Source organism: Oncorhynchus mykiss, chromosome Y (genome assembly GCF_013265735.2).
Source record: "Oncorhynchus mykiss isolate Arlee chromosome Y, USDA_OmykA_1.1, whole genome shotgun sequence".
NCBI lineage: Eukaryota > Metazoa > Chordata > Actinopteri > Salmoniformes > Salmonidae > Oncorhynchus > Oncorhynchus mykiss.
Genome location: NC_048593.1, coordinates 19,954,613 through 19,979,840, shown reverse-complemented (window position 1 = coordinate 19,979,840; position 25,228 = coordinate 19,954,613). Strand labels below are relative to the sequence as shown.

General features: G+C 43.4%; 2 protein-coding genes across 4 annotated transcripts; both read right to left on the bottom strand.

Annotated features, from left to right (window-relative positions):
- Nucleotides 1–1,997: 1,997 nt before the first annotated feature.
- LOC110509781 lies at nucleotides 1,998–9,984 on the bottom strand. 2 transcript variants are annotated; one of them, XM_021590880.2, is made up of 16 exons: nucleotides 8,488–9,984; nucleotides 8,105–8,348; nucleotides 7,373–7,550; nucleotides 7,042–7,276; nucleotides 6,732–6,826; nucleotides 6,415–6,614; nucleotides 6,139–6,217; nucleotides 5,686–5,864; nucleotides 5,126–5,455; nucleotides 4,608–5,006; nucleotides 4,225–4,428; nucleotides 4,071–4,131; nucleotides 3,745–3,961; nucleotides 3,165–3,242; nucleotides 2,964–3,051; nucleotides 1,998–2,841 (listed from the first exon to the last, which is right to left on the bottom strand). In XM_021590880.2, exons 2-16 carry the CDS (start codon nucleotides 8,308–8,310, stop codon nucleotides 2,757–2,759), a joined length of 2,634 nt encoding a protein of 877 aa, XP_021446555.2. In that variant the 5' UTR covers nucleotides 8,311–8,348; nucleotides 8,488–9,984; the 3' UTR covers nucleotides 1,998–2,756. The 2 variants fall into 2 exon arrangements, with proteins under 2 accessions (XP_021446555.2, XP_021446556.2); XM_021590881.2 differs by lacking the exon at nucleotides 3,165–3,242.
- A 64-nt stretch (nucleotides 9,985–10,048) lies between these two features.
- zmynd19 (zinc finger, MYND-type containing 19) lies at nucleotides 10,049–22,936 on the bottom strand. Of its 2 annotated transcripts, none has more exons than XM_021590883.2 (6): nucleotides 22,684–22,936; nucleotides 12,950–13,009; nucleotides 12,679–12,785; nucleotides 12,383–12,523; nucleotides 11,059–11,239; nucleotides 10,049–10,812 (listed from the first exon to the last, which is right to left on the bottom strand). In XM_021590883.2, exons 1-6 carry the CDS (start codon nucleotides 22,732–22,734, stop codon nucleotides 10,669–10,671), a joined length of 684 nt encoding a protein of 227 aa, XP_021446558.1. In that variant the 5' UTR covers nucleotides 22,735–22,936; the 3' UTR covers nucleotides 10,049–10,668. The 2 variants fall into 2 exon arrangements, with proteins under 2 accessions (XP_021446558.1, XP_021446559.1); XM_021590884.2 differs by lacking the exon at nucleotides 22,684–22,936 and adding an exon at nucleotides 16,270–16,294.
- Between the last annotated feature and the right edge of the window lie 2,292 nt (nucleotides 22,937–25,228).

The following is a 25,228-nucleotide window of genomic DNA, read 5'->3' as shown; positions in this document are numbered from 1 at the left end:
AATATATTTTATATGACATACATGATGTTTTGTTACCTAGTAAATAGTAGCCTACAGCAAAGTGTGTTTATAATCATTTGTAACTTGTTAACAATTTCTGCAAGTTAGTTTTTGCTACCATGTGGGTTTTAGCTTGCTTGAGCCTGCTGTTTCCATACACGTTTCATTTTAAAACATTTATCTTAATCTAACAGCTTAACTATTTATCTGTACATGGAACTGTATTTGAGGTTTTTTTCTGATGTGTGGAGACATTTCACTGCAGCTAATGTAGAAGGAAAAGCTGTGTACATTTGCAAATACTGTGCCAAATGATATGTGAGGAATGCAACAAAGATGCAGAATCAGCTGGCCAAGTGCATAAAATTCCCTCAGCGCTCACAACAAGTAACCTCTGACACAAGTCCCTCTACTTCTATTCGAGGTGTAAATGATGAATCAGACACCTTGTCGATAGCAACAGCTCATGGTCCTCCTGGAATTCAACGTTTTTTTTTACTCAATGGAGGAGCGTAGTCAGAGAAATGCTGATGAATGTCTTGCTCGAGCTGTGTAATGCAACTGGCTCACCTCTGATGCTCACAGGCAATGTGTATTGGAAGAGATTTCTGAATATTCTTCGCCCAGCATACACCCCTCCAACCAGACATGCTTAATTTACTCATTTGCTGGATGCAGAGTTCAACAGAGTTCAAGTGAAGATCAAGCAAATCATAGAGAAAGCAGAAAGTTTTGCAATCATCTCTGATGGGTTCATAGGCAAGGAATAATTAACTACATCATCTCCACTCCTCAACCAGTATTCTACAAGAGCACAGACACGAGGGACAACAGACACACCCGTCTCTACGTTGCAGATGAGCTGAAGGCAGTCACCAATGACCTTGGACCACAGAAGGTATTTGCACTGGTGACAGACAATGCTGTGAACATGAAGGCTGCTTGGTCTAAAGTGGAGGAGTCCTACCCTCACATCACACCCATTGGCTGTGCTGCTCATGCATTGAATCTGCTCCTCAAGGACATCTGGCACTGAAAACTATGGATACACTCTACAAGAGAGCCAAGGAAATGGCTAGGTATGTGAAGGGTCATCAAGTTATAGCAGCAATCTACCTCACCAAGCAAAGTGAGAAGAATAAGAGCAACACATTGAAGCTTCCCAGCAACACCCATTGGGGTGATGTTGTCATCATGTTTGACAGTCTCCTGGAGGGGAAGGAGTCTCTCCAAGAAATGGCCATATCACAGTCTGTCGATATGGACAGCCCCATCAAGAGGATCCTCCTGGATGATGTATTTTGGGAGAGAGTGGTAAAGCAGCCTGAAACTCCTGGAACCTATAGCAGTAGCCATTGCACAGATTGAGGGAGACAATGCCATCCTGTCTGATGTTCAGACTCGGTTTGCAGATGTAAGAGAAGAAATCTGTACTGCCCTGCCCACAACACTGTTGCTCCAAGCAGAGGAAACTGCAGTGCTGAAATACATCAAAAAGCGTGAAGACTTCTGCCTGAAGCCCATACACGCTGCAGCGTACGTGTTGGATGCCAAGTATGCTGGCTAGAGCATCCTGTCTGGTGCAGAGATCAACAAGGCCTATGGTGTCATCACTACCGTGTCTCGCCACCTTGGCCTGGAGGAGAGCAAGGTTCTTGGCAGTCTGACAAAGTACACTTCCAAGCAAGGGCTTTGGGATGGAGATGCAATATGGCAGTTGTTCCAACATATCTCAATCGCCCACCTGGTGGAAGGGACTTTGTGGATCTGAGGCTCTTTCCCCTGTTGCCTCCATCGTCCTGAGAGGAAGACAACCAAAGCTTTAGTTTCTAGACTATCATTTTACAGATGTATGTTGAAAATGTTTTTGGGAGATGGGATGGATCATTGGGGATCATTCAATATCCCCTTTCTTTTGTTGTTCAGTGAAATCTTCCCATGTGAAGAGTCAACTCATTTAATTCATAATTAGATATTGTTTTATTTCTATTGGAAGGATTTAATCATTTGCAATTATGTCTACTGATAAGGTAAAATGTTCATGTTTCTGTCTCCATATGATATGGTAAATAAATCCAATGCAAAAAAACATCTACATTTAAATGGTATTAATATTCATTTCCATATATTTCAGTTCATTCCCGTTAATTCCCACGGAAAGTTTCCACCTCTGCATATTCCCCAAAAATGTGCAACCCAATTTGAGATGATTGCTTGATGTTGAATATGTCCTCTAAAAATTTCTCTGTTCACAACACAGGTACAACTACACTAGTCAAATAATGACGAGGCTGGATAATCTGACAATAACATCAGAAAAAATACATTTCATAGATACATTACTGTACTCTATTTTGGGGACAGAAAAATATTTTGTTTGGTGGGATAGTTTATTTTCTGCTGAGTAATACTTCTTTAACCATATGATTGATGCAAAAATGAGGAGCTATGATTTGAGATTCACTCATTTAACATCATTGATTTGAAACAAACATCGGCATCAAAATAAACAAAACATTTAAAAAAAATTGAATTCCGGGCATTAATACTGAATAACAAGCCTGAAACAGTTGATTATTACATTTTTCCATTCACACAGTCTTTATGAAAATCACTGGTATTGAGACGAGCCCCCAAAACCCATTCTCTGAAGCAGCACCATTCTCTGAAGCAGCACCATTCTCTGAAGCAGCACCATTCTCTGAAGCAGCACCATTCTCTGCTTGTTTTAGATTTTGATCCTCTACGGATCATTATCAGCTAAGCTTGGTCCAGTTTGTTGTTAGGGGATGTCTTCCTCGGATTTCGCTCTGCACTCTTGGTCCTGTCAAAAGCCTTGTCCTAGGACAGAGATGTACACAGACAGAGGGTTAGGGTTATAGGAAGGGATGTTAAGGCAGAACACAATATTGAAAGACAGCAGAGCGTTCAAGTTCCAGATAAAAAGTCAACAGGACCCCTACCGGTCTCTCAGCAGCTTGTCTTTATAGTTTCCTGTCCAGTCCAGTTGTGGGTAGGAGGGAGGAATGGGATGGACTAACTTCACTGCATCTGTTGTATGTACCACCACAAACAGACATGAACACAAGCACAGACATAGACAGAAACAGATGTATGACAGGAATAGTGCATTTGTGTTGTTGCTAAACATGTAACATATTCACCTAAATGATGGGGGATACAGGGGAGTTTTCCTCTGTCTCTAGGTCGTCTTCTGAGAGCACTCCACTGGAGAAGCATCCCTGGGGTTATACAATAGGTGCACCATTACCCATGACCAGTGAAGCCTCTATCTATTTGACACAGAAATATAACCTACCTGGTAGTCTCGACCCTAGGAAACAGCAGTGACTAGGTTCTGTTTTCAATGACTCTTTTGGCAACTTCAATAAAGGTTTGTTTTTTTTAATCCGGGGAGGGCCCTCTTCAGACAGACAACTCTCCCAACAAATCACGAGGAAAACATGCCAGAACGTCACAATTTGTAAACCAAGTTTGCAGGCCAAACCTTTGCAGTGGTTTTAATTGATGCAAATTAGCCACTTGCAAAATTAACTAATTCAAAATAATGTCTGTGATCTCCATCTTGCTAGCTACTACTTTATATTTTATTCAAGCAGATAAGGTAGTGGCATAGGCAGTGACGTAGCTCCTCTATGCCAAACTGACGTTATATTACATACAAACGTGTTAAGCCAGAACATTAGAAAATTGTGGACCAGGATGTCTAGTCAGACTACCTACATGGGCTTATTTGGGCCCTGAGGCATGAAGGGTCTAAATGCTGGTCCAGGCCACGGTGGGACTGCCTCTCAAGCAGGTTTTCCTCAGTCTTAGCCTGGAGATGGAGCAGGGGTCGGACTGGAAGCCCAGCAGGGCAGACAGATACTCCTGCCCTCTCTTTGGCTCTCCTCCATAAGGCCTTTGCATCATATCCATTCACCAGCCCCATGGTCATCATCTAGAACAAAGAAATACAGTAAAACAGGAGAAATCATTAGCGCTTGGATTCCCCCCAAAATTGCTTTGTTACTGCATTGTCTAAGATACCAAAGTGTAGGTAGGCCTACCTCAGATGATTCCATTTTGCTGCTTTCACAGCCAGCAGATGAAGTGGAGACCAAAGGTTGCCTGGAGGAAGGAAAAGGACATAAAATCACACAACAAATCTACACGTCAAGATGATCTCTCACAAGACAAAGCTTCGTTTCAGATGAGGGTAACCTGTGTCTCTCGCTGTCGTGATCAGTCCCTCTGTATTGCCTGCTGGACAGATGGACCTTGGTCAGATGGTCGTGTGCAGAGTGGGGTTTCTTGGCCTTTTCCACGATCTCTGTGACCTTTCGTCTGACCTCTGTTGCCTCTGTGACTGATGGGGGTGATGAAGGAGTCTTAGGAGGAGGCTGACGGCTGGAGGAGTACAGACACCTGATAGGCAGCCAGACGGACAGAATATAACAAAACTGTGGCTTGTGATACGGCCCCCACACATGGGAAAGAGCATCACTTGAGACCGAATACTCTTAAAGTCCACCCTGTCAATGGATAGATTCAGTTACACAAGCTACATGTTAGAGATATAATCTGATTGTCTTTCCTCTTCTCACCTCTGTGTGTACGGGTACTCGTCGCGAGCGGTCCTCTTAGTGACGGACCGGCTCTGAGAGCGCCCTCTGGTGGTGATGGCCGTTACAGTACAGGTGTAGGCCGTGTTGGCGGCCAGACGGCGGGCAGTGTGAGCACGCGCCGTGCCCAAGTAAGCCACGCAATCATTCAGCCTCAGCTCATAGTTGAACAGGCGACCCAGGGGCACCAGGGGAGCCCCCCACATGATCTGCAGCTCATGCCTGCCCAGCACCACCATGGTCAGGCCGCTGGGTGCGTGGTCCTGGTCCTTGGCTGTACGGACCTCCACCTCCGCACAGGGGCCAACCTCTTCCCCTGGCCCCACTGCGCACACACCCAGCTGGAAAAGGGTTCCCGGGGACAGACCACCCACTACAGCCCTGGCAAATGTTATGTTATGTGTTATGGTTAATATTCCAGGCTTTTGTGTGGAGGATGATGATAACTCTTTACTCAAAAGGAGCTGTTTAAAAAGGACATTGATTGTTACATCATTTACCTCAGCTCTGTTGTGGTATCTAGTAGTGTTTCACCACGATACAGCTGATACACCTGGGGCTTCAGCTCACCCGCCGGCGCAACCCAACTCAGTCGCACATGAGAGGCTGTGCATCCAATCACGCGCAGCTTCTGTGGAGGACCAGGCCTTGCCCCCGTCTCCTCTGATTCTATGACCAATAGCACAGGCTCGCTGCAGGGGCTGGTGTCTCCATCAGCGGAAGAGTGGATCAGTCGGAGTGAGAACTCATGTCCAGGTTTGAGGACTGATACCGGTAAAGTCACGTGACATTGGGTTCCACGATACATAACTATCTCTCTGTCCAGAAGGCTGAGGACAGTAAGAGACCACATATCAGCTTATTGCTAAAAAATATACATTTTAGTATTTGTTCGTTGTTTCTGCAATTCTATGTTAAATGCCAGTATGCCACAATGTAAAACAGGTTGTTTGTTAGCACACTGATATTTTCTGGTTTCCTCTAAGAATATTGCGAGAGGGTGTATTTGGTGAAAAGGTCCCTATAATAACACTCCTTAACATTCCTGCATCCAGCTGACCTGTAAGTGACCTCTAGGCCACTCTCAGGGAAACACTTCTCCCATGACACAGTGCAGGCCCCAGATGGGAGGCGCCTAGTTGTCGGGGGCAATGGCTTAACAAGTGGCTCCAGCTTCCTAAGACATGAGGTCACTTCCTCCCTGAGATCCTTGCCAATGGAGGGAGAGCTGGAGAGAGACTGGAGGAGAGAGTCAGAAAGGGATTGAGACAATGTAATGAATGCAAGTAAGACAATTTAATTTTCAATTGATAACTGTTAATGGATATTGACATATATAATAAAACTTTGATATAGTAATATGATTGATGTAGTAATAGACATCCTATTGATACTGAAAAAAATATCTATAGGCTATGTAATAACTGACCAACCAAGCAAACACTGCATTCCAGGCACATTAGCATAAACTGGTTCAACAGAAATTCTCCAGAGAGTACTGTAATAAGACAACCTTCAGTCGCTCCCTCAGAGACCTGTGCTCTCGCACGTGTAACACTCCAGCCGGTCGTGACACGAACACTTTCACTGCCCTGTGAGACCGAGGGAGGGACGGAAGGGTGAGGCGGTGTGCTTCAGCTAGCTACCTAACCTGACTTCACTGTGATAGATTGTGAAATATTTTCCATGTTCTCTAGTGGTACAGTGACAGTGAGACTATTAATGCTTCTTGATCATGGAAGGAGTTAAGCCCTAGGGTGTAAGGTGGAGGATTGAGTGACATACGTACATGGCAGCAAACCAGGCACTGTCCTGGTCTTCTGTTTGTAAGCGGTAGAGAAGAGCATCAAGAAGGCTGGGAAGGGATGGGCTACCCAGCACCAGAGCGTGTCCATCTTCTTCTGTTACTAGGCAACTCAATGCAAAACAGGCTGTCTGTCCTGCCTCTGGCCCAGCCACCTCACTCATGAGGGCTTGCAGACTGTGAACCTGGAGAGATGAAAAGTACAAGGCCCTTTTGAATGACAGAGCTTGGTGTGGATTCAGAATCTACTACTTATTCCACCATCTACTGTTCTCCTCAAACAGATGTGTACAGTGTCTTACCAGTTGGTACTCTGGCGCAAATGTCAGAATGAGACTCCTGCCTCTTTCACTTCCACACAGACGACCCAAAGCAAAGGCTGCATTCATAGCCGTGTCTATTACAAGTGAAAAACAGCCATTAGAAGCATGCAGCTAAACGTTTATCTGTTAAACAAGAAAACCTGTCACTGTCAACATTTGACGAAACATCCCGACCTAGTGAAGCAATAAAACCATTCCTACTGGTATTTTGGGTTCAATAGTGCAGAGCATTGGCAGCACTATGTTTTGCCACACAAGACCTTATCCCTCCTGCGTCCTTAGCTCTGACCTGTATGGCTGTGTGCCAGGCATTGTACCAGGCAGCCCAAGGTGCTGGGGGCTGAGGGGTGGCGTAACAGGCCTTGGCAGGCCACATCACACAGGGACAGCCTGGCCAGGATCAGGGCTGCAGAGTTCACCATGCTCTCCGGTCCGTGGTCCAGCAGGGTCAACAGGCTGGTCAAGAGCTGACCAAACACAGCCTGGTCTCTCTGTAGCCACCCACGTCCAGCCGAGCTCTCAACCTGAGAGAGAGGGATGATTCAAGACAGAGAGGGTCACTGGTAAGGCTGCCCCACACACTCTCTTTTACACACACACACACACACACACTCTATTACCAAAGAGGCTAAAGCACCAGCAGCATTCATCACAATGTCTGGATCATGTCTGGTTAGGAGCTTCCCTAGAGTCCCAACAAGGCTGTTGCTGCTCTTTGGAGCCTTGGCCTTGAGCTGCTGCACAACCTCCTCTCTCTCCACCAGGACTCCAAGAAGATAGGCTGCAGTACTGCAAAGCCTGAATGAGCAACGGGAAAAACATTAACCACCAGTCAGTGTAAAGGCTGATATTAATGTTAATTAATATGCGTCTTGGAACCATGGTTGTGTAAATTACAAACAGCAGTAAACATGATTTTCTTTAGTAGTCACATTCAGTAGTCACAAACTCAGGCATATTCAAGGGCAGCCAACCTCCATATCACTTATTGGAGTTCAGGGTGGGGACCTTGCTGTTATGGGAACGCAAAGCGAGGCCCGTACAAGGCAGGGAAGACTTTTCCTCTCTGCACAGGAGAGGATAGACAAATGCTTACTTAGAGGAAAGATGTGCATTTTGCCTTAGCAGCACAAACATTGATGTGCAGGGACTAATTACTTCTTTATTACAGTAAAATAAAACATTGTACTGTATAGGTACACAAATACCATAATGCAACCTTGATCACAAGGCATGTTTGCATGACACACCTTTAGGAATAGAGTACGTGATGGGTTGTTTGAGAGCCCAGGTGTAAACAGGGCAAAACTGTAATGTGTAAAAACTGTAAAGTAGTATCAATCTGCACTCACCATGAGTCTGTGGAGCTGAGTAAATATTCTAGTGTCCTGATGTAGCGCTCTCTCTTAGGATCCTTCAGTATCTCCACCACCAGCTGCTTTCTGCTCTCCTGAGCAGACCTACTCAGAACTTCCAACGCAGCCTTCACATGAGTGGGCTCCGGACACAGGAGCATGGACAGTGATCTCTCCGAGTGACATTGGCAAGGACAAGCCATCAATTGTCAGGAGTGGTTTTATTTCAGGATTTCAGTGCCTTTTGGGAATAAAAGTCCCCAAAGTTAGGATTCCCGAGTTAGGATTTGGTTATGATTGCCTGCGCAGCTCTCCGACGCCGTCTGCCCTTACAATAATACAAATGTAATTATATGAACATATAAGCTTGAAATACTCACCGGGTTGGTGCAAAGTGAGTTTTCAAAAAGTTGTGGTTCGGGGTACAGACTTTCTACATCCATATAAGCTGTCCAGTAAGTAAATCATAGTCCACTGGGCACAGCAGAGCAAGCCATCCTTCAGCACTCCGGTAACACTATTTGAGCCTCTGGGCCAATTGTAACTCAACTAAAGATAGACTTTTGTGACATTTTCTAGTAGCAGTCGTAAGTGTTTCTCAAGCAATTTTTCCTTAAGCCGCTATTTCACATAGGCTCTAATTCAATATAGTGAGGGTTTGTCACTCCTTTGCCTGGGTTCGCTTTGGGAATGTGAAGGAGAGGGGAGGGGATAAACGTCACAGGCTCCTTATGCTCCTATCTCTTGTCCCAGAGAGCTGCACAGTACCAGACCAGCCCACTGATCACCATGGTGACGTTGAGTAAAGGTTATTCATTCCACTTTACTTAGACACATTAAACTGTCCAGGCTCCTTTATTTGTATGTCTGCTGTCCCTTTTACTTTTTCTTCTAGTTTATTCACACACCTGCCAATGGAAGTAAAGATCTAATTTTACAAGCTCCACAATAAATTCCCGGCTATTATTTCCTGAGCCTAACCCTCATATGCGACACCTTCAAATTGCTTCTGTGTCACACTGTTATTGTATCAGGCCAACTGAACGTAGACCATTTCCTCCATATCTAAATGAACAAACAGTTTTGTGGTGACATACCATGAGGGCGCCTTAAACTCCCACCAGTCATACATCCATGGGAAACATTTTGTCATTTTATTTCATTTGATCATTTTACAGTGAAAAGAGACAGCTAGTTATCCCCAACTGTACTCCTGTTCATATACTGTAGCTTTATACTCTTATGTGATTAATGCTTTCATTCTGTAAAAAAAAAAAAAAAAAAAAAAGTAGCATTTTTACACCCAACAGTCAACTCTCCCTACCTCTAAACTCCCCCCCATCTCTATGACAAAGGTAACGGTTGGGTGTGTTAAAACAACTCAGTGCACAGTGTTATGAACCAGTCCACATAAACTATCAACGTGTGCTGCATGTATTATGTCGGTCTGCTTGTTACATGCATTATCTGTGAGTGTCAGGATTCCTCATTGCCACCTAAGACACAACAGGAAGACAAACTTTGAGCAGGTGTTCATCCATCACTCCTAGGGAGTGATCATTGGGCATAGAACAAATATCTCTGATGACTGACGTGTAGAAAACAATGGAATTGAATTCGGGCCATTTCATACAATCCCAAGACCCGAACTGACATAGCCTGTCCAACGGCCAACCTGGGTTTTCCAAGTTTTTCCCAGGATATCCCTTGAACGTTAGCGTTAGTGACAGGGACTGTTTGTGTGGGCATCTGGAAGGGCAACTGACCAATCGCAGATTCATTCAGGGATGTTTAACACAGGAAAGTAACAATGCCTGATCAAGCCCAAAGTTGATGACCCCTTCCCAACAAAGAGGGACACTTATATATATATATATATATATATATATATATATATATATATATATATATATATATATATATATATATATATACATACACACACACACACACACAGAACCAAAACACCCTCCCCCCCAATGTTCAGCACTTCATCCATGTCCGTCAGTCCAAAATGGCAGCACACACAACACTGCTAGTGCGAAACAGCAAAGTAAATCTATCTGCTGTATGTTGGTCTTAGAGCATAACAAGGAGATGACTGAGTGTGTGCAGCAGAGGTCCAAGAAGTACAGTGAAAAGGTCCATGTCCCATTGTACAAGGTGAGCAGCAGGTACTGTCCTCCCTAGATCCCTGTACACGGCATTACAGGTTGGTGGATGGCAGGAAGGAGAAAGCTGATGACGACAACTGTCGATAATCAATTGCTGTCCAAAAGAAGCAATTTATCCGTGTGACATCATCTTACTCAAACATACAAATCCATAGCAGCAGGTAGAGCTCGAGGAGGATCGCCCTCTCCGGAAAAAAAAAATGATATATACACTTCCCCACCATCCCCATTGACATGTAAAGAAAGTATATGGAGATTTTTTTTTTTTTTTTTTAAACCCTACCAACCAACATTGTCCTCTCATAATTCTCTGTTGGCAGATTTTTTTCTTTGCACTTCATTCCCAATCTTCCCCCCATTCCCCTATCCTGGTAGTTGATCCAGAGATCATCGCTCTGGTTCAGACTCCAGGGCCAGGACTCTTTTGCGCTCACGGCACTGCTTCTTGTGGGCGGGCCAGTCCCTTTGCTGGCATTGAGAGCCACAGTAGCGAGCCACCTGACAGCGACCACAGATGTTGAACTCTCTAAGCTGTGGACAGATGGAGACAGAAATCAGACTGGTGGAAAGACACCTGTATGGGTTTTGTGACACTGTTCTGAGACTAACATATTAAAACGCCTAAAAATAGCAACAATATCTATGTCAGCCTCGGAAGTAAATGGGATCACAGAAATCCTCAAAGCCATGTACTTCAATATTCCCTTGCCTACAGTGAAAGTATATGGAGTGTGAAAATAACTGAAGGTAACTGAATACGATGGTAGCAGTACGTACTCTCCTCTCGATGAGCGAGCAGGGTGGGTAGTGACACTCGTAGTAAGTACAGGAGCACTCCTCCTCCTCCACCAGCTCTCCGTTAGCATTGTAGTAGCGGGTACGACTGAGCTCCAGGTACTGCTCCTCTACAGGGTCAGCTGGTACCTGCTGGATGGCCAGCCAGTACAGAGACTGCTCTCTACAGGGGGAGAAATAAAGACCATAACATACCTTCATGACAACTGAAACATTTAAAACACACCAGTCATACTGAGCTAAGTCTGAATATCCTTGTCTTTCCTCAGTAAAGATGTTGCATTTTCCTCAGTAAAGAAGTGGTGAATGCTGGGAGAGCATAATGTAGCTCTAGTAATTGTAGTGGAGAAGTGGTGAATGCTGGGAGAGCAGAATGTAGCTCTAGTAATTGTAGTGGAGAAGTGATGAATGCTGGGAGAGAAGAATGTAGCTCTAGTAATTGTAGTGGAGAAGTGGTGAATGCTGGGAGAGAAGAATGTAGCTCTAGTAATTGTAGTGGAGAAGTGGTGAATGCTAGGAGAGCAGAATGTAGCTCTAGTAATTGTAGTGGAGAAGTGGTGAATGCTGGGAGAGCAGAATGTAGCTCTAGTAATTGTAGTGGAGAAGTGATGAATGCTGGGAGAGAAGAATGTAGCTCTAGTAATTGTAATGGAGAAGTGGTGAATGCTGGGAGAGAAGAATGTAGCTCTAGTAATTGTAGTGGAGAAGTGACGAATGCTAGGAGAGCAGAATGTAGCTCTAGTAATTGTAGTGGAGAAGTGGTGAATGCTAGGAGAGCAGAATGTAGCTCTAGTAATTGTAGTGGAGAAGTGGTGAATGCTGGGAGAGCAGAATGTAGCTCTAGTAATTGTAGTGGAGAAGTGATGAATGCTGGGAGAGCAGAATGTAGCTCTAGTAATTGTAGTGGAGAAGTGATGAATGCTAGGAGAGCAGAATGTAGCTCTAGTAATTGTAGTGGAGAAGTGATGAATGCTGGGAGAGCAGAATGTAGCTCTAGTAATTGTAGTGGAGAAGTGGTGAATGCTGGGAGAGCAGAATGTAGCTCTAGTAATTGTAGTGGAGAAGTGATGAATGCTGGGAGAGCAGAATGTAGCTCTAGTAATTGTAGTGGAGAAGTGATGAATGCTAGGAGAGCAGAATGTAGCTCTAGTAATTGTAGTGGAGAAGTGATGAATGCTAGGAGAGCAGAATGTAGCTCTAGTAATTGTAGTGGAGAAGTGATGAATGCTAGGAGAGCAGAATGTAGCTCTAGTAATTGTAGTGGAGAAGTGATGAATGCTAGGAGAGCAGAAGGTAGCTGTAATACCTTTGCTTGCTGGAGATCTCCTCTGGTTTGGGGCTCCAGCCCAGGGGGACCAGTCGCAGATTGTCCAGACGGTTATCCACTGTGACAGAGTTGATGTGGACAACTTGGAAGCTGGGAGCGATGCCTCCTCTGTGCTTCTCCCTGGAGAAACATTGACATTTCCTTTTGACAACCAGTCTGCCAGCGTCACACACAATATGAACAATGGATAGTTTGTTTGATAAAAGGCAAAAAGCTGCCCTTACCAACAGACTACGATGATGTATTCAGGAGCAGAATGCAGGGGTGGGACTCACCAGAGCAGCTCGTGCAGTGGCCTGCCAGCCCAGCGCCCTTTGCCAATGTCAAAGGCATAAGCAAAGATCTTTGCCCCATTGCCGTCTGCATCGACATCCATGCGTGCCTGAAAAAATAATGGTGTGACATTTTTATATCCCAGACCATTTCCTCAAGAAAAGTCCAGTTGTTCTTGTTTTGTTTTGTTTACTGGGGCCAGTCTCGTGTGGGAATGGTCTTTGACTAGAATGACCCTCACCACACCCTCCTCATAAATCCCCACCCTCTTACCTCGAAGGCATAGTTCTCCACCAATGGTATGTCCTGTTCATCAATCAGTGTGTACTTCGTCTGCAAAAGAAAGGACAGATAATGCCACCTGGAATGTGGGTTAACACTATTATTGTGTAGTTTAAAGGTCACAACAGTGAGGTGTGACACGACACTGAACCATGTGGACGGTATGAGGGCGTGAACATTATTTATAATAAGGGTTAAATGGAGAAAATTGGACTTCTCTGAAATGAAAATGGATGGCCCTTTTATCTAAAACCTCCCTGCAGGTATGAAAAAAAAAGCGACACCACCTTATACCCAAAATAATAATTAAAACAAAGTGGATAGTAGAGAACATTTGCCATCACTTCTTGGACAGACCAGAGCCTTAAATACACAGTTTTATAAACTGTTCTTCATCCTGTATCCATTACAGGCCAATGTAGGAATTTTGATTGTGCACAGGGCTGCGGGCCAGACCACCGTGGACAAGAGTAGGGGTGGAAAGATATCCTTCATAGTAAAAGCATTGCATGAATCAATTGGCATATTTGATGGGCCAAGACAAAAATTGCCTTTTATACAGTGCATTCAGAAAGTATTCAGACCCCTCGCCTTTTTCCACATTTTGTTACGTTACAGTCTTATTCAAAAACTATTTATTTTCCTCAAATCTACTCACAGTACGCCATAATGAAGCGTAATGAAGGCAAAAAAGTTTTTATAAATATTTGCAGTTATTACAAATCAAGAACAGAAATACCTTATTTACATAAGTCTACAGATCCTTTGCTATGAGACTCGAAATTGAGCTCAGGTGCATCCTGTTTCTATTGATCATCCTTGAGATGTCCACCTGTGGTTAATTCAATTGATTGGGGCCTCCCGGGTGGCGCAGTGGTTAAGGGCGCTGTACTGCAGCGCCAGCTGTGCCATCAGAGTCCCTGGGTTTGCGCCCAGGCTCTGTCGTAACCGGCCGCGACCGGGAGGTCCGTGGGGCGACGCACAATTGGCCTAGCGTCGTCCGGGTTAGGGAGGGATTGGTCGGTAGGGATCTCCTTGTCTCATCGCGCACCAGCGACTCCTGTGACGCGCTAGCCAAGGTTGCCAGGTGCACGGTGTAGCCTCCAACACATTGGTGCGGCTGGCTTCCGGGTTGGATGCGCGCTGTGTTAAGAAGCAGTGCGGCTGGTTGGGTTGTGTATCGGAGGACGCATGACATTCAGCCTTCGTCTCTCCCGAGCCCGTACGGGAGTTGTAGCAATGAGACAAGATAGTAGCTACTACAACAATTGGATACCACGAAATTGGGAAGAAAAGGGGTAAAATTTAAAAAAAATTATAATAATAATTTCAATTGATTGGACATGATTTGGAAAGGCACACACCCATCTATAAAAAGGTCCCACAGTTGACAGTGCATGTCAGAGCAAAAACCAAGCCATGAGGTCAAAGGAATTGTCCACAGAGCTCAAAGTCAAGATTGTGTCAATGCACAGATCTGGGGAAGGGAACCAAAAAATGTCTGCTGCATTGAAGGTCCCCAAGAACACAGTGGCCTCAATCATTCTTAAATAGAAGTTTGGAACCTGAAGGACTCTCAGACCACGAGAAACAAGATTCTTTGGTCTGATTAATGCCACGCCTCACATCTGGAGGAAACCTGGCACGGTGGTGGCAGCATCATGCTGTGGGGATGTTTTTCAGCAGCAGGGACTGGGAGACTAGTCATGATTGAGGCAAAGATGAACAGCGCAAAGTACAGAGAAATCCTTGATGAAAACCTGTTCCAAGGAGCTCAGGATCTCAGACTGGGGCAAAGGTTCACCTTCCAACAGGACAAAGACCCTAAGTACACAGCCAAGACAACGCAGGAGTGGCTTCAGGACAAGTCTCTGAATGTACTTGAATGGCCCAGCCAGAGCCCGGACTTGAACCCGATCGAACATCTCTGGAGAGTAAAGGTCAACCGTTTAGGATTTTTCAACGTCGATACTGATTATTGGAGGACCAAAAAATGCCGATACCGATTAAAATCGGCCGATTTTCTATTTATTTATTTGTAATAATTACAATTACAACAATACTGAATGAACACTTATTTGAACTTAATATAATACATTAATCAATTTAGCCTCATAAATAATGAAACATGTTCAATTTGGTTTAAATAATGCAAAAACCAAGTGTTGGAGGAGAAAGTAAAAGTGCAATATGTGCCATGTAAGAAAGCTAAAGTTTAAGTTCCTTGCACAGAACATGAGAACATATGAAAGCTGGTGGTTCCTTTTAACACGAGTCTTCAATATTCCCAAGTAAGAAGTTTTAGGTTGTAGATATTATAGGAATTATAGGACTATTTCTCTCTATACCATTTGTATTTCATATACCTTTGACTATTGGATGTTCTTAAAGGCCCTTTAGTATTGCCAGTGTAACAGAAAATCTTCCGTCCCTCTCCTCGCTCCTACCTGGGCTCGAACCAGGAACACATCGACAACAGCCACCCTTGAAACAGCGTTACCCATGCAGAGCAAGGGAAACAACCACAGGCTGAGATGAAGTGACGTTTGAAACGTTATTAGCAAGCACCCCGCTAACTAGCTAGCCATTTCACATCGGTTACGCCAGCCTAATCTCGGGAGTTGATAGGCTTGAAGTCATAAACAGCGCAATGCTTGAAGCACAACGAAGAGCTGCTGGCAAAAAGCACAAAAGTGCTGTTTGAATGAATGCTTACAAGCCTGCTGCTGCCTACCACCGCTCAGTCAGACTGCTCTATCAAATCATAGACTTCGTTATAACACACAGAAATACAAGCATTAGGTCATTAATATGGTCGAATCCGGAAACTATCATCTCGAAAACAAGACGTTTATTCTTTCAGTGAAATACTGAACCGTTCCGTATTTTATCTAACGGGTGGCATCCATAAGTCTAAATATTCCTGTTACATTGCACAACCTTCTATGTTATGTCATAATTACATAAAATTCTGGCAAATTAGGCGGCCCAAACTGTTGAATATACACTGACTCTGCGTGCAATGAACGCAAGAGAAGTGACCATTTCACCTGGTTAATATTGCCTGCTAACCTGGATTTCTTTTAGCTAAATATGCAGGTTTAAAAATATATACTGTGTATTGATTTTAAGAAAGGAATTGATGTTTATGGTTAGGTACACATTGGAGCAACGATACACACTGCATCGATTATGCAACGCAGGACACGCTAGATAAACTAGTAATATCATCAACCATGTGTAGTTAACTAGTGATTATGATTGATTGATTGTTTTTTGTAAGATACGTTTAATGCTAGCTAGAAACTTACCTTGGCTTACTCCATTCGCGTAACAGGCAGTCTCCTCGTGGAGTGCAATGAGAGGCAGGTGGTTAGAGCGTTGGACTAGTTAACTGTAAGGTTGCAAGGCCGTCATTGAAAATAACAACTAAAAAAAGAATTACAATATTGTTTAATAAAATAATTATAGTAGTAGCAATCCAAGTTTACCTCCGGTCCTTATCTTCACGCTCTCTTTCTCAAACGGAACAGAATTTAGGCTATAGGCTAGTCTGATGCGCAAGATGCATTTTTGGGACTAGGCTTGATGAATAAATAAAAATCAGAACTGCCATTGGTTAGGCAGCACCCCAAAAAGTTTATCAGCAAGGGCAGAGCAGCCTGGGGCTCAAGGTTGGAACATCCATTGCATGTGTAATGCAGCCTTGTTTTATTTATTCCTACACCATCCCAGCAGCTATCATAGAAATAGAACTATGCTGTGCTTCTCAGAGCATGCACTTCGTAGCCTAGAACTAGACCACACTAAATAGCCTATAGGCCTGCTGTTCAGTTCAAACCCAGACTAATTTAGAGGGTATGCCATAGGACTACGTATTTTTACCAATAGACAAAGCATGTGTATCCATATAAGCTGATGATTCAACCATGTATGCATCAGCAACCACAGCTAATGAAGTCACCGAAACCCCCAAAGAGTTGTAGTCTGTTTTGGAATGGGCGGCCAATAATAAACTGGCCCTGAACATCTCTAAAACTAAGAGCATTGTATTTGATACAAATCATTCCCTAAATTCTACACTTCAGCTGAATCGGGTAATGACTGGTTGAACAAGTTGAGAAGACTAAATGACTTGCTGTTACCATAGATTGTAAACTGTCATGGTCAAAACATATAGATTCAATGGTTGTAAAGATGGGGAGAGGGCTGTCCGTAACACCACACTCCTGCAGGCTCTAGTTCTCTCATATCTTGATTATTGTCCAGTTGTATGGCCAAGTAGTGCAAGGAAAGACCTAGTTAAGCTGCACCCTTTGCCTTGATGACAGTGTTGCACACTCTTGACATTCCCTCAACCAGCTTCACCTGGAATCATTTTCCAACAGTTTTGAAGGAGTTCCCACATAAGCTGAGCACTTGTTAGCTGCTTTTCCCTTCACTCTGCGGTCCAACTCATCCCAAATCATCTTAATTGGGTTGACGTCGGGTGATTGTGGAGGCCAGGTCATCTGATGCAGCACTCCATCACTGGTTTCTTGGTAAAGAAAAAACCTTACACAGCCTGGAGGTGTTGGGTCATTGTCCTGTTGAAAAACAAATGATAGTGGGACTAAGCGCAAACCAGATGGGATGGCATATTGCTGTAGAACGCTGTGGTAGCCATGCTGGTTAAGTGTGCCTTGAACTCTAAACACATCAACTGTCATTAGCTAAGCACCCCTAGACAATCACACCTTCTCTTCTATGTTTCACGGTGGGAACCCCACATGCAGATATCATCTGTTCACCTACTCTGCGTCTCACAAAGACATGGCGGTTGGAACCAAAATCAAACATTTGGACTCAGACATCTGTCCTTTGGACTACCGGTCCTTTGGACTACCAGATATAGCCCCTGGTTCACTCCAGACCTGACTGCCCTCGACCAGCACAAAAACATCCTGTGGCGGACTGCACTAACATCGAATAGTCCCCGCGATATGCAACTGTTCAGGGAAGTCAGGAACCAATACACACAATCAGTCAGGAAAGCTAAAGCCAACTTCTTCAGGCAGAAGTTTGCATCCTGTAGATCCAACTCCAAAAAGTTCTGGGACACTGAAGTCCATGGAGAACAAGAGCACCTCCTCCCAGCTGCCCACTGCACTGAGGCTAGGTAACACGGTCACCACCGATAAATCCATGATTATCGAAAACTTCAACAAGCATTTCTCAACGGCTGGCCATGCCTTCCGCCTGGCTACTCCAACCTCGGCCAACAGCTCCCCCCCCCCCCCCGCAGCTACTCGCCCAAGCCTCTCCAGGTTCTCCTTTACCCAAATCCAGATAGCAGGTGTTCTGAAAGAGCTGCAAAACCTGGACCCGTACAAATCAGCTGGGCTTGACAATCTGGACCCTCTATTCCTGAAACTATCCGCCGCCATTGTCGCAACCCCTATTACCAGCCTGTTCAACCTCTCTTTCATATCGTCTGAGATCCCCAAGGATTGGAAAGCTGCCGCAGTCATCCCCCTCTTCAAAGGGGGCGACACCCTGGACCCAAACTGTTACAGACCTATATCCATCCTGCCCTGCCTATCTAAGGTCTTCGAAAGCCAAGTCAACAAACAGGTCACTGACCATCTTGAGTCCCACCGTACCTTCTCCGCTGTGCAATCTGGTTTCCGAGCCGGTCACGGTTGTACCTCAGCCACGCTCAAGGTACTAAACGATATCATAACCGCCATCGATAAAAGACAGTACTGTGCAGCCGTCTTCATAGACCTTGCCAAGGCTTTCGACTCTGTCAATCACCGTATTCTTATCGGCAGACTCAGTAGCCTCGGTTTTTCGGATGACTGCCTTGCCTGGTTCACCAATTACTTTGCAGTTCAGTGTTCAGAGTTCAGTGTGTCAAATCGGAGGGCATGCTGTCCGGTCCTCTGGCAGTCTCTATGGGGGTGCCACAGGGTTCAATTCTCGGGCCGACTCTTTTCTCTGTATATATCAATGATGTTTCTCATGCTGCGGGCGATTCCCTGATCCACCTCTACGCAGACGACACCATTCTATATACTTCCGGCCCGTCCTTGGACACTGTGCTATCTAACCTCCAAACGAGCTTCAATGCCATACAGCACTCCTTCCGTGGCCTCCAACTGCTCTTAAACGCTAGTAAAACCAAATGCATGCTTTTCAACCGTTCGCTGCCTGCACCCGCACGCCTGACCAGCATCACCACCCTGGATGGTTCCGACCTTGAATATGTGGACATCTATAAGTACCTAGGTGTCTGGCTAGACTCTAAACTCTCCTTCCAGACCCATATCAAACATCTCCAATCGAAAATCAAATCAAGAGTCGGCTTTCTATTCCGCAACAAAGCCTCCTTCACTCACGCCGCCAAACTTACCCTAGTAAAACTGACTATCCTACCGATCCTCGACTTCGGCGATGTCATCTACAAAATTGCTTCCAACACTCTACTCAGCAAACTGGATGCAGTTTATCACAGTGCCATCCGTTTAGTCACTAAAGCACCTTATACCACCCACCACTGCGACTTGTATGCTCTAGTCGGCTGGCCCTCGCTACATATTCGTCGCCAGACCCACTGGCTCCAGGTCATCTACAAGTCCATGCTAGGTAAAGCTCCGCCTTATCTCAGTTCACTGGTTACGATGGCAACACCCATCCGTAGCACGCGCTCCAGCAGGTGTATCTCACTGATCATCCCTAAAGCCAACACCTCATTTGGCCGCCTTTCGTTCCAGTTCTCTGCTGCCTGTGACTGGAACGAATTGCAAAAATCGCTGAAGTTGGAGACTTTTATCTCCCTCACCAACTTCAAACATCTGCTATCTGAGCAGCTAACCGATCGCTGCAGCTGTACATAGTCTATTGGTAAATAGCCCACCCATTTTCACCTACCTCATCCCCATACTGTTTTTATTTATTTATTTTTCTGCTCTTTTGCACACCAATATCTCTACCTGTACATAACCATCTGATCATTTATCACTCCAGTGTTAATCTGCATAATTGTAATTATTTGCCTACCTTCTCATGCCTTTTGCACACAATGTATATATAGACTCCCCTTTTTTCTACTGTGTTATTGACTTGTTAATTGTTTACTCCATGTGTAACTCTGTGTTGTCTGTTCACACTGCTATGCCTTATCTTGGCCAGGTCGCAGTTGCAAATGAGAACTTGTTCTCAACTAGCCTACCTGGTTAAATAAAGGTGAAATAAATAAAAAAACTACCGGTCTAATGTGCATTGCTCGTGTTTCTTGGCACAAGTAAGTCTCTTCTTATTGGTCCTTTAGTAGTGGTTTCTTTGCAGCAATTCGTCCATGAAGGCCGGATTCACACAGTCTCCTCTAAACAATTGATGTTGAGATGCTTCAATGTTCAAGTAACAGACACATTTATTTGTGCTGCAATTTCTGAGGCTGGTAACTAATGAAAATATCCCTCTGCAGCAGAGGTAACTCTGGGCCTTCCTTTCCTGTGGCGATCCTCACGAGAGCCAGTTATCATAGCCCTTAATGGTTTTTGCGACTGCACTCGAAGAAACTTTAAAAGTTATTTGAAATTTTCCGGGTTGACTGACCTTCATGTCTTAAAGTGATGATTGACTGTCCTTTCTCTTTGCTTATTGGAGCTATAATATTGCCATATGGACTTGGTCATTTACCAAATAGGGCTATCTTCTGTATACCACCCCTACCTTGTCACAACACAACTGATTGGCTCAAACGCATTAAGGAAAGAAATTCCATATATTAACTTTTAACATGGCACACCTGTTAATTGAAATGCATTCCAGGTGACTGACTACCTCATGAAGCTGGTTGAGAGAATGCAAAGAGTGTGCGAAGCAGTCATCAAGGCAATAGGTAGCTACTTAGAATCTCAAATCTAAAATATACGTATTTAGATTATTTTTTTTAATTGGTTACTACATGATTCCGTGTGTTATTTCACAGTGTTGATGTCTTCACTATTCTTCTACAATGTAAAAATGGCAACCAAAAAAAAAAAACCTGGCATGAGTAGGTGTCCAAACTTTTGACTGGTATTATATATATTCTGTCTCTCAATCATACATTGTTAACCTTAAAGCTAAATGAAAATGATTTAAATCTAAAAGATAAAATTCAACCCGGGTGTCCTTTGATTTTGGGAAAAGGTCGCCCTTGATTCGGAATTATTCAAGTGCGGCCTTTCGAGCTGTCATGTTACCGAATGCTTCAAACAAAGCATTCAAGGGTAACTTGAGGAGTTTTGGTACCTGATTCAAAGGGAATACCCTGCCATTTCCCTCAGAGGATTAGAACTCATGGTACCCTTTGTGAAGCTGGATTCAGCAGTGCTCTCATCTGCATTAAAACCAAATATTGATCCAGGTTCAATTTGACAGCAGAGATGAGGTGTGCACTGTTGACCACACCCACTGACTTTGAGATGCTCTGACAACATGCATCATGTACACCCATCTCATTAGTGGTGGTGAGATATGAGACATCATGTAATTGACTGTCATAGCCCAACATTGGCAGGTAGCAGGGGTGGCAGGTAGCCTTGTGGTTAAGAGTGTTGGGCCAGGACCCGGAAGGTTGCTGGATTGAATCCCTGAGCTGACAAGATAAAAATCTGTCGTTCTGCCCCTGATCAAGGCAGTTAAAGTTGTAAATAAGAATCTGACTTGCCTAGTTAAATTAAACAAATTAAATAATGACCCTTCCCCATTTTCCTTCAGGTAACCATTCTCTAAGTGTCGACCCATCCCTAATTAAGACCACGAGTCAAGTTAGATTTGCTTTGAGTAAATTAGCAATCATGAAACAAGCATTTTGGGAAGGCATAGCATTGGCATGCAACAGCACCGCATTTGGTGTTGACTAATGTTCCTGGGGGGGTCACTCCATAACACGTGATATGTCCAAGTGGTTCTCATGTATAAGTGACACACCCATTTCAATGTTCACCAACTGCCCTCAGTGCGAAAACTATGGCTAAAAGCAAAAGGGCCCCTAAATATTCAAGTCACTGTTCAAATTCGTCAGGTAAAAGTAGATCACGTAGCTACTGTCGTTAGCCTAAATAAAACGTTAGCTAGCTAAAAAAAAAAAAAAAAACACTAACATTAGCTAGCTAGCCCTAGTAACGTTACATGTTATGTGGCGTCATTATTGACATTTGTATCAGCCTTCAAATGTTAAGATAAAAATAAGCTAGTTTAAAAAATACCGTTGTTGGCTAAAACATACCGGTGCTCAATCACGTTGCAAGGGGTTCCTGGATAAAGCGTGGCAATGCAATGGCTTCCTCATTAAGACTAGAGCAGAACTATCTATACCAGTTAGCTAGCGTACACTACAATTGCTTTACCGGTAAAGTGTGCATTTAGATTACATTATATTTTAACTTTCAACATTCACCAAAGACATCGTTGCTTCGATAAATTAACTAGCTACGAACGTCGGTGAACTGTACCTAGCTAGCTATTAGTAATTGGCTTGAGATGGGCGGCTTCGTGAGAATACGAATTTAGCGAAACATTTGGGCCACCTAACTTTAGCTAGATAGCTAACTTATGTATGCTTCTTTTCCGACAGATATTCAAAATTAAAATATTTTCGATGCCATCACCTATCTCAACGAGCCATTTTGTAACCGCTTTTTGTGATCCCCTCCCCTTCTTGTCGCACATGGCAGCCCTCGGATCCAGCTCACCTTCCCGGCCACACGGCCAAGTCGAACAATCCCAAGCTTGAAATCCGACATTGGAAGACCAGTCGATCAAGTGGAAAAATATGAGGCGATCTACACGTTTAAAACTCGTCAGGGCGACCCCCCAGCCCCGATGTACAGCCGGTTAAGTTAAACAGGGTCAATCGTTGCCCGATTCTGGTCCTCACTACCCGCTAACAAAATCTCCATGACACACCGCTGGATTTTGGGGAGGGACAAAGAGGCTAAAACATTTTAAACCAATGAGAATAGAGCTTTGAAAAGCTTTGGCCCAATCCAAAAATCGTAACATATGTTGCGTTCTTAATTCTCTTGACGTCCTATCCGATTCGCCAATCAAGACGGGGATTTCTTTGGAGCAACACCCAAGCTCCATCACGTTAACGTCTGTGCTATTTGGGAACCTTTGGACGTCCATGCCCTAAACCCTAACTTTAACCCTTACATGAACCATAACTATTACCTAACATTAACCATGCCAGTTAACTAATGTACATTACAATCATAAGGATCCCGGCGAGATCTTAATACCCATAAAACCTAGCGGTCAAACAATGAAATGGTTCCAATTGTTTTTCCATAATAATTGTTTTTCCCCATAGGGGGTTTAGAAACCCTTCAAATAAGAGTTATGTTTCGTGTATACTTACACTGCGTGACATTTTGATAACCATGTGCATCTCGCTAGAATAAGGTTACTTATCAACATATTTGCCTATATTTACACTGTTGCTATCATAAAAAACTACAAATGCCATGATGAACTGGACAAGACTGCCAAATCGAGGCAAAGGTAAGAATCTCTTGATTAAGAATTGTTAGCTAAATTTAGTAATTAATAAATTGGCAAAATTTCTTTCAATAGACAATTCTGTTTACTGTCTTGTGCAAGTTCACACAGTTGACACAATACCTGTTTTCAAAAGTTTCAGCTAGAGATTAGGTGCAGGATTTGTAATCTTGCATGATGTCTACTTTGATGCTAATTACAATTTTTGAATCTGAGAGTAATTAGAGCAGACTATATAATAAAAGTCACCTTGTCAGAGAGAGATTTACATGGTATCAAAACGTCATGCCAGGGTAAACCTACACAAAACACAGCCCTTATTTTAAGTGTTTCAAAAATTCCCTATGGGAAGACTAATTGGAACGATTTCCCTGTTTGACAGCTAGGTTTTATGGGTATTATGACACCTCCATTGTGGGGCTCTATTGCTTCTTCCTGTGTACTGGGGTGTTCAAGACAACTAGGAACTCGGAAAAAACGAGATCAGACTGAGAATAATCGTGACGTCAGTGTTCTTCAGATCGGAGAAGACGGATCTCTAGGTAAGATGATGTCAGAATTTCTGACTTGTATTTCCGAGTTGGATGACAGTTCAAACCGATTTTTCCCAGTCGGAGCTCTTAAAAAAAAATTCTATTAAAAAATCTTTATTTTATTTGTATTTTTGTATTTTTTTTTCAGGGGGTGGATGTTGCTTCCAAAAATGTAATTGTCTGCATAATTTACAAGTAATTTGTAAGTATGTTTTCCTTATCATAGGTACACTTCAAATGTGAGAGACGGAATCTAAAACAAAAATCCAGAAAATCAAATTGTCTGATTTTTAAGTAAATAATTTGCATTTTATTGCATGACACAAGTATTTGATCACCTACCAACCAATAAGAATTCCGTCTCTCCACTCATTACCTGTATGTAAGTAGGAAAAACTGCAAAATCGTCAGTGTATCAAATACTTGTTCTCCCCACTGTATATAAAAATTGAGGGAGAGATGGTAGGGTATACGGGGAATAATAATATATATAATATATATATATATATATATATATATATATACACACATAACTTTTTAGAATATATTTTCCTTTATTATTCCCCGCAAACCCTACCATCTCTCCCCCAATTGGATTAAACTAATAAACAATAACACTTAGGCTTCTACTTACAGCGTATACATACTATATACATTTTACAGACACAATCTATTTTACAATGGTTATATTTTGTTTGTTTAGTCCTGGCCTTCCTCTATTTCTGATGTCCACCCAGTTTGATTTCTATTTGTCATATATTTGTAACTGTGCTATTTCACAAAAGTTCTGAACCTATATACATTTTACAGATCCTGTATGTTTTACCTTTGTTATCTTGTTATTATTAGTCCCACCCTTCAGCTCCATTCAATCCCTCCCATTTATCTCTTAACACCATCCATTTTGGATTTCTATTTGCCATATATTTTTAAACAGTGCTATGATGCCTCACAAAAGTACCGAACCTTTCTAGTCTCATAGTTTCTACAGATTGTAAATTAAAGATAACATTTTTTGCTAAAATTATTATTATTTTCAAATCACCCAGTATTGCTATCTGCAGCGTTAGCTCTAGGTAAATGTTGCAATGTATATATAGTGTGTGTGTGTGTGTCACGCCCTGACCATAGAGAGCCCTCGGGGTTCTATATGGTGTTGTAGGTCAGAGCGTGACTAGGGGGTGTTCAAGTCGATTATATTTCT